This window comes from Myxocyprinus asiaticus, chromosome 34, assembly GCF_019703515.2.
Source record: "Myxocyprinus asiaticus isolate MX2 ecotype Aquarium Trade chromosome 34, UBuf_Myxa_2, whole genome shotgun sequence".
NCBI classification, from domain to species: Eukaryota; Metazoa; Chordata; class Actinopteri; order Cypriniformes; family Catostomidae; genus Myxocyprinus; species Myxocyprinus asiaticus.
In genome coordinates this window covers 13,158,067-13,168,199 of record NC_059377.1, presented here as the reverse complement: position 1 = coordinate 13,168,199, position 10,133 = coordinate 13,158,067, and the positions used below count along the sequence as shown (strand labels likewise).

Sequence of the window (10,133 nt, the reverse complement as noted above, 5' to 3'; positions counted from 1 at the left end):
TGGATTAGAAGTGGTTAATTGGTCAACCGATGAAACTGAACCGGCCCGGCCATGCTCAGGTCTGGACAATGATCTACTGTATCAGGCCACTGGCGGTTGAACTTTGCTAGGTGGAGTTCATGTTATCAGAGGATCTCTGACATTTTAATGACACCTATTGACTCTCTTAAGAACCGATTATATATAAACTTTAACCCACCCGCCAATTGCTAATGAGTAGGTATTAGCAGAGGCATTTTCCCTCAGGCTGTGCGTCATGACATAGAACGAATCTGATCAAACATGTTGCGGATATCATGTACTATTGCAGTAAACCATTCTCTACCAAACTGCCATGGTGTGCTTTCAACTAACAACCAATTTACCTTAAATGTTGACATGTTATATTAATTAAACCAACACAGTAATCTACAGAGCACTTAAAAGCGTCATCAGTGATAAAATCTCTCAATCGCTCCCCCTCAATCTGCCCTTCCCTTTCTTCACCTTTTTTGTCTTGACTCCTCAAGTAGGGAAATGAAGCTGTGATGGCATCAAACTGCTGTTCATCAATGGATTCTACACTCATCACTGTGTCTTTGTCACTTACAAAAGCTCAACTGCACAGTCATCTCTTAAAACACTCCAGGGGTAATTGGCTGAGTGGTGCAGGACAATGTGTGTGGAAATCCTGAAAGGTTACAGAAGTTTGGTAATGTATTGATTTCCAAACGAATCTTGAAATGCCTTATCTTATTATTAGTGAAGACTAATTTGCTCTATTTTTGTTGTGGTTTCTTCAGCTAAAATGATTTCCCCATTCCTCCATTCCTCTACCAAAAAAAAAAAAAAAAAAGAAAAGAAAGAGATGCATCTCTTCATTTTCTTTTTTTTTTTTTTTTTTTTTTGGTAGAGGAATTGAATGAGTTCCCATCTATGTTGGCCACTTGTTGGCTGCTTTTCCTAAGCTATCCGGTCCTGCTCATCCATTTAAAAATAAATAAATGATTACATAATTCAATTATTTTTGTAAAGAAATTCGTACACAATTTATATTGTCTACAAAACTATTTTCAAGCATTTAAGCATAATTGGACCTAAATGTTTTTAAGATCATAAGAAACATAAATTCAGTCAAGTGTCTAAACTTTTAACTGGTGGTGCACTTATTGATTTAGTTATTGTAAACTAGCACAAGACTAAAATTAACGTAACATATGACATATAAAAATGATGGCAAGACCATTAATTACTGAAACTGTGAAAAAGAGAATCAACACATGGTATCTGAGAGCAGTAGCTAGGTATAGTTAGAGGACATACAGCAGGAAAGGACATGTTGGCATCCTGTATTGTCATCTAATAGGACAACACACACACAAATACACTTCATTCTTATGCCAAAGTCTAATGCGATACAAACAAGCACTCAAATTGGGGTAATTAATCTCCTCTTTGTTAGGATTACATTTTTTCTTACCCGATAGGATTTAAAAAATGTCTGGATTTTATGGACACAGAGAAGCACTTTAACAATTTAAAGACAACAGATTTGATTTGTAGTCACCATATATGCAATAGAAACAAAACCCATTAACAAAAGCAGTGAAATTCCTTGCAGCCACATTCACAGTGTAGTGACACACACACATACACACACACACACACACACACACAATGGTCATTAATGCGTTCAGTTTAATGGCTCATTACAGAGGGAGGCAATGTTTAGCCAACAGTGTTAGAAAGGTCAGCGACTAGGGTGGAGGTTAGAGAGGTGAGGAGATTCACCAGATGAGGGTATCTGGGTGAGGGAGGGGGGAATCACTAAGACCCATGGGAACTGGAGTCCTGCCCTCTGTTAATGGACTGCAAAATGAGCCCCAGTCCCCCATGTCATCAAATCAGATACAGAGGCAGATGGAGATGGAGTGAAAGATGACAATCAGGTCAGAACCTTCATATTAAAAATGTGCTTTTCCAACGCTCACAGTCGGGGGTAGAGACACAGGGAAGCAATCATTCCAATCTCACATGTTTGCAATAAGATAAAAGCTTAACATGCTCACAGGAAAAAAATTAAAAACAGTGAGGCGACGGCATTTGCAGCATTTCAAAGATGCTTTGATTATGTGTCAGCATCAAACTGATCAAGGTGTAAGCATTTCTCTTTAAAACAGTTTTGGCATTATCACCCAAAGTTACTTTTCCCTTCTTGGGCATTTTATGAAATTCACACTGCAGAATTTTTATGTACATAAGGAGTTGACTCAATTTGATCTTTTTCATTGCCTGCAAACTGAGACCAACCTCCAATTATAGCTCCAGTGCCAGGAAATGCATGAAATATAAATGAAGAAAAAGACCAATAGGGTGTACCACATATTTGGCAATGTTAGCGCAAAAGCGTTAAAAGACTACTTGCACTGCTGAATCCACAACCGACTTACCTTGACTGTTGTGTTTACAGTAACAGTGTTGTGCCATCCCTATTTAGAAAAGTATCTTTGAACACTAACCATAGAGAACATATAAACTCATGACAAATATCATAAGAGCATGTGAAATTAATGAATGAACGTTACATTTATATAGCACTTTTTCGGACACTACACTCAAAGTGCTTTACACAGTGAACAGGGGACTCTCCTCAACCACCACCAGTGTGCAGCATCCACCTGGATGATGCGATGGCAGCCATAGTGAACAGTACGCTCATCACACACCAACTTTTGGTGGAGAGGAGAGAGTAGAGTTATAGAGCCAATTAATGGATGGGGATTATTAGAAGACCATGATTGAGAATAGCCAATGTGGGGAACTTGGCCAGGACACCTGGGTTACACCCCTACACTTTATGAGATGTGCCCTGGGATTTTTAATGACCACAGAGAGTCAGGACCTTGGTTTACCATCTCATCCAAAGGATAGTGCCTTTTTACAGTATAGTGTCCCCATCACTATACTGGGGCATTAGGACCCACACAGACCAAAGGGTGAGCACCCCCTGCTGGCCTCCCTAATACTGTACCTCTTCCAGCAGCTACCTTGGTTTTCCCCAGGAGGTCTCCCATCCAGGTACTGACCAGGCTCAACCCTGCTGAGCTTCAGTGGGCAACCAGTCTTGAGCTAAAGGGTGATATGGCTGCTGGCCATGAAATGAGAAGAATCAAGGGAGAAAACCTAAGAGATAGGGAACTAATCAATGATCCAACAATTTTGGGACTCTCCTGGATTTTTGATGTCTTCAAAGTTAAAATGAATAACGAAGTGAAAGCAGTTTCATTTATTTGATGATAGGCACTACAAAGGTTTTTCATTTGGTATCTTTTAACAAAATACCACCAGCTATATATCCTCTTTAATGTTTCATGCTGGTGAGGAAAGTGTTCCACATCCTTTCCAGCGTTATGAACGGATATTCTAAACACAAACTTGCTCTTCCTCACACACTCTTTGGCAAAGACTTGTCTAGTCTAGACCTAAATGGAGATTTACCACTGACTGTTTTTATACAGTATAAAGCAACTGTAATTATAATATTGCAGACTATACCTTATGCTATGGCCATAAAATATATATTTTTTTAATACTAAAAATATCAAAAGTTTATTATTTTACCAAATGAGGACATCCTTGACCAAAGGGAAAGTTTGGGTCAGATTTAGCCAGTGTTGTATAAAGTACCCAGTCATCATACATCTGTATAATCTGTAAACATTATTAACATTTTTGGACAGTACACTAGACAGTAGATGTAATTACTGTATATGTAATTTCTATGCAACTAGCGCCAGCGAACAGAACTGCAAAAATAAACACTGTTTTCAAACAGCCTTATGAACGTGGTAGAAGCATAGTTCCTTGTTAATTTGGTGTGTGGACATAATTTGACTTAACTGAGGCTTCTATATCTTTTATGCCATATACAGTATATATTTTATTCTGTCAAGACTTTTACCACATTTACAATCACTTAAGAAAACTGCTTTTTCCGGGGTTTCGTAAACATGAATTCAGCTGTATAAGGGATTAAAGGCTGTTAAGAGAAAGTGCTTGAACATACATGGCTTTTGTCGGAGAACATGGCTATGTGTCCATGTTAACGCATAAGTTAAGTTCTTACAGGTTTTTTAAGGGTGCGCATATACTCGTCGGGGGAACCCCAAAGTCTGATGTAAAAGGAAACCCCACTATTGCAGCACAATTTACATAGTGCACACAGCTTTCCTGTCTTCAGCAGCTTTCACACAATAAACATCTTTCTGGAGTATGTGTAAATGAGCTATTTTAATTGAATATCTGCATAAGTTATTACTCCACCCCCAGCGTAACTTCATAAATGACAGCTCTATATTGTTGAACCAATGTGGTTCAAATGCTGGATGTGCAACATTGTTACTATGGGTTCGGGAAACAGTAGTGACTAGCTAAGTCCATCATTTTCTCCATCGTTCTATGGTGCTTAAGCAGTGAGTTACGTAGTTTTACGGGAAGCGCACCCCAGTTAGGCCTGTCCCAAACTCATGCCATTGGTTGAGTCAGTGTTGTTGTGTCAGGCCTGACAGGCCTCTCAAAACAAACAGAGGAATTTTTATAGCGCCACAGAGACTGTTTACAAATTGAGAAAATTAACCTATGAATGGCTAACTTATTGCCCTCTCAGCTGGGAATGGAGAAAGTATTTTAACACTGAAAAAGTTACACACTTCAGCTTGAAGTAAAAGTAAAGATACCTTATTGGAAATGTACTCAAGTAAAAGTATCTCATAAAAAATAGTTATTAAAGTAACTGATATTAAATAAAATTCATATCACACATAACTTTATCAGTATTTGATAACCCTCTTAATGTTTAAGTCAAAAAGATTTCAATTAATTTATAGCCAAAAAAACACAGATTAAAACTTACATGAACAGTTTCTTCTCTTACTCTAATGTGGAGACACAACACACATTGTCAGTGGTTCCCCTCATGATTTTGATACAGATTTGCGAATCAAATAAACAAATGTATCCAGTGATTCGACTCAAACAATTATTTTGCAAATCGAACTTCACTATCATCGATTCGCATGCAGTTTACCCTTGCAGCTGCGTTATTTTTCCGGTGCTCAGTTAAAAAAGTAACTAAAGGGTCTGTAGAAATGTATCAGAGTAAAAGTATTAATGTTCTCTTCAAAATGTAAAGTAAAAGTGAAAGTTAACAGAAATATTTATACTTGAGTATATAAAAAAACAGTACTTAAGTAACCTACAGCATAAAAGTATTTGTACTTCTTTAGCCTACTATACACCTCTGGATTTAGCTCAGTTCTGAGGACAAATTTCCCCACAAATACAGCTAAGTAAACACGCACTTCTTTTAACACTTGATAACATCTTTGGTAGGTGCCATCACCCATTTAAAATTGCAAAATCCCTACTGCCAAATGGAGGAGTAGCTGCTGTAATTAAACCATTAAATCCCACTCTCTGCTTCGCAGGACACGAAGAGAATTGACTAACCAGCTCGCCAAACTCATTTGCTACTCGAGCATGAAATTATGACTTTTTTTGGATAAATAATTACAAAGCCAACATCTGATAGCAAGGTGCACCCAGGGGGAGGATTAGCGCAGACAGGGGTGTTAGCCCTCATTACCAGCAGTGGATGAGAGGAGGAGAGAGAAAATATACTGGGATGGAGAGATAGGCTGTGATTTTAATTGCAAGCTTCTCTGGTTGGCTCCTTATCACAACCTCTCAGAGGGATCAAATGGCTCCTCTGAATGGAGCATTTCATTAACCTGTCACCTTATCACGGGACAACCTGTGTGATGCTAATGTGCAAATTACCATAAACGGGATCGTTTGTTTCCCTGTTGGACATTAGTGAGACCCTCTCTGGCTCGCCGTGTGAACGCATGTGTGTGTGCGCGCGCACTATGAGAGGGAGGGGAGCGATGAAGATGATTCTCTCCGCTCCATCAAATCACCATTACGCTCCATTATTACCGTTTTCTCGACTCCACACGATCAGACGTGGAAGCCGATTTTTCATACTGCAAATGCGGTGTGTAAACCCCTGGGCTGCGCATTTGGCCTGATTTGGCAAAGGTGCTAATGCACAAAATGCTTAAAACATTAAATATTGATTTGGAGATAATATTGCATTGCACAATCAATGAACAGACTAAAATGCATTTAGTCATGAATAGACAGTAAACTCAGTTAACCAAGGCTTGATTAACAAAAAGCTCAAGAAATCTTGTTTCTGTGGTGTCATTTTGCATAAGTGGACATTTCCTTTTGAAATCCTGTCATTTAGAGCAAGTCATCGATCAAAAATGTGAGAAAATAATGACTAAAATATTGATTTATATTTTGAGAAATGTATAGTCATTGGTCATTAAACCAATGCAATTGGCGTTTAAAGGAATGCCAAAATGTGTACTATATTTCCAAAGACAGTCCTATTGTTTTATGTTTTCATAATGTCAAAGTTTTAGATATTTGTTGTCATATTCAACACTTTTACGTTAACAAGTCGTATGCAACTGAAGTCATTCATTTACACTGACACACAAACACAAAAATACACACTACAGTCTACTTATCGCGTGGCCCCGGATAGGAGGGGCCTCGTGCTTAAGTAGCATGCCAATCAAGCCGTCAACTTCAAATTGTGAGAGGTCCAGAGGGTAGACGCATCACTAGACGTCCCTACCACCGAAGAGACTGCGCTTCTGCACCAAGCCAGAGTTATTACTGTGATTTTGAAATCCGTTATCACGAGTGGATTGCCCTTCTTTGCTATAAATCTCTGTCAGAGTTCTTTGGGAGTTGGACATGTCGTTCCCCCAGCTGGGTTACCCACAGTTCCTAAACGCATCCCAGGAGGTGTACGGAGCCGAACGAACGGGTGTCATGCTTACCTCTCCACGCGAGGGAAGCTCGGACAGCAGCGCAAGTCCTGCGACTACAGCGGCTGCGATCACGCCGATGCTGGGCATGTACGCGAATCCGTGGACCGTGCAAAATTATAGCGCCTTCTTACCTTACAACAGTGCCGAACTGGCCCTGCTCTCTCAGATGGTAAGATCCCGTTGTTTGAAATATTTTTTTGGAGCTCTTTAGAGCGGAAAGCGATTTGTACGACACTTTGAATTGATAAATGAAACTTTAAACATGACCCTGTCGGAGTGCAATCTAAATTGACAGAACATTTCTAAAAAGATTCAAACGTAAACAAAGTAACTACAATTAGCTACCAGCTTTTATCAAATATTTACAGTTGCTTAATGTCTTAATAATTACAATACACAGTCCAAATGTTTCAAAAAATGGTCCAGTGGTCCAAATGGTTCAAAAAGAACAAATTATATCGTTTTTCTCTCACACCATTCGACACAATTAATAAAAATGAAATGAAACGTAGCATTTCTTTCTAGCCTTTGCTAAAATACTTTAAGACCAATTAACGGGTTTTTAACGTTTTTTCGTTGTAACTAATTTAAATGACATGATCTCCATTTTGCTATTAGGATAGCTCCTTATTGCTATCCTTGTTAATTGGATAATAATAATAATAAAACAATTTTTTTTATAAATCTACTGTTTTTCTGGTGTTTTTGTTTTACTTTAGTTATCCATAATCGAAGGCAAAAGTGTTATGTTATTGGTTAAACTGATTGGTTTAAGTCAACTGTGGTTAAGAAACTATAGTTTCCCACCGAGATGAAACAGTAATCTCACTGTTTCACCTTTTCAACATCAAAACAAGGAAATTGCATTTCCACACTTTGAACGTTGTTAACATTTATAGGCTATTTCAGGAGCTTTCAAACGTTTTTCTCATGGTTAATTTTTCCATTCCCAAGGGATCGCAATATGAGCTCAAGGATAACCCCGGGGCTCACCCACCAGGATTTGCAGTCCACACTGCACCTGGTTTCTACCCATATGGCCAGTACCAATACGGAGATCCGGCCCGGGCCAAGAGCGCAACCAGAGAAACCACCAGCACACTAAAGGCATGGCTACAGGAACATAAAAAGAACCCGTACCCCACCAAGGGTGAGAAGATCATGTTGGCCATCATCACTAAGATGACCCTTACGCAGGTGTCCACCTGGTTCGCCAACGCGCGCCGGAGACTCAAGAAGGAGAATAAAGTGACCTGGGGACGCAGTGCCGAGGACAGAGACGGACGGATCTTTGACAGCGACAACGAGGACGATGCGGACAAGAATGACGACGAGGAAGAAATCGATCTGGAGACCATCGATATAGACAAGGCCGATGAGCCCAGAGGAGATAACAGCAATGGAGTAGAAAAAGAAACGTCGCATGATCAACACGAGAGAGAAAACGTGGAAACACCACGGATATTATCCTCACAAGCACTAAAAAACATGGACAATCCTCTGCCGAGTAATAAAGAACAGTGCGTGGTAAAAAGTGTTGGTGAGTTATCTCCGAGTGGGCCGGTTTGTCAGAGGCCTGGAAACAGCAAACCCAAAATTTGGTCGCTGGCGGAGACAGCGACAAGTCCTGATAATACACAGAAAGTCAGCGTCCCCTCGACGCCTGCAGGCCTCAGAGCCTCACCATCTACACATCCAGCTTTCCTCTCCACTAACGGAATTTATACATGTCAGATTGGGAAACTACACAACTGGGCGAGCGCAGCTTTTCTAAGTGCAAATTCTCTGATGGGTGTGCGCTCGCTTTTAAGTCAAAACAGTCACTTCCCAAACCACAGCCCCGTTACGAACCCCGAAAAGAAGCCCCCATCTTCCTCTGGGTCTCCATGTCTAGAGGCTGACAGTGAGAACTCATCCGACAGTTTCAGTCCCAAACATAATGGTTCGTATTTAATATGTAATACAATTTTCAAGAGAGTAACTGATTATTTTTGTCACTTTTATAACACCAACAACATTTTGGTTGCTGTTACGATCTGTCTAATTTTTTTAGCACAACATTTTCATTCATTTAGGCTGTGCTTTTAATTTTGTATAGATCAAGAAAACATTCAGAGAATTGAATCTCCAACACTCGCGTCCAGGCCACCATTTCCAGTCATCCACGACAGGTAAATTTTACGCACAGGTCTTTTTTTATTATTATTATTTCCAAACACTAGCTTTAATTACCTCAAACTATTCGCTTCCTGAGTAACTAAATACAGCTTTATTTCACAAGCAGTTCAAAAGAAAAATAAGTGTCACTTTTAAACAACTTTTCTTAATTACAGCTTTAATTATTTTTTACTAACGTTCAGTATCATTAGTTCATCATTACTTAATGTATATTTAATTAGTAAGAAATGTCATAAAACTTGGATTTATTCATTTTCATAGTTCTACTTGTAGGTAGATGAATAAACAGCTGTTTAAATATATAAGAATTAACATATGTTGTTTGCTAATGACATATTAATTAAAATTATTAAAAGTGTAACAGCAGAAAATCAGTAATTTGTACTAGAACGAAACGGTTTACTACTATAGTCGATGTGTGTCATAACTGATTTCATTTCCTTATTTCCTGACTAATTTTTTTCTCCATTTGTGTCCTTTTCTCCACTCATACAGGTCTCATCATGAAACATCACAGCGCGCAATGAAGACTATTTCATGAACACAGAACTTATATCTAAATCCTTTAAATTATTTAACGAAAATAAAATGTGACAATAAAACAAAAGCATACACGTCATCGGATAGTGTATTTCTTAATACACTCCCATCCTGCAATATCAGTTTTGTATTTTAATTTCATTTCAGCATGTTTGAGTTGACCGTGTAGCTCGCCTGCGTTTCTTTTACAGAGTTAATAAGAAATATTTGTCATAAATTGTAAAAATGATATATTTTTGTGTAATAAAGCAAATGAGATGAAATGTGTTTCTGAAATCAGTTATCTTAAACTGAATAATTCCCACGACTGAAACAAGAATAAGTGCGCAGGTCAGTTTTGTTACTGTAGCCTCGCTTTAATTTGAGTTTTGACACGGACGTGAACGAAATGTTGAATGCTGCACAGACGTGGTCAAATAATATTTAAACAGTTTTGATAGTGTAGACTTCTGGCTCCTTATGAACATCAACACAGTTATTTCACAACATTTCACTTATCAAACTTATCAAAAGATTTTACGGCACAAT

General features: G+C 38.7%; 1 protein-coding gene across 1 annotated transcript; it reads left to right on the top strand.

Annotated features, from left to right (window-relative positions):
- Positions 1 to 6,664: 6,664 nt before the first annotated feature.
- On the top strand, positions 6,665 to 9,851 carry irx1b (iroquois homeobox 1b). The gene is made up of 4 exons (XM_051671521.1): positions 6,665 to 7,056; positions 7,842 to 8,829; positions 8,986 to 9,058; positions 9,561 to 9,851. The coding sequence occupies exons 1-4, from the start codon at positions 6,811 to 6,813 to the stop codon at positions 9,604 to 9,606; spliced, it is 1,353 nt and encodes a 450-aa protein (XP_051527481.1). The 5' UTR covers positions 6,665 to 6,810; the 3' UTR covers positions 9,607 to 9,851.
- Positions 9,852 to 10,133: the final 282 nt, after the last annotated feature.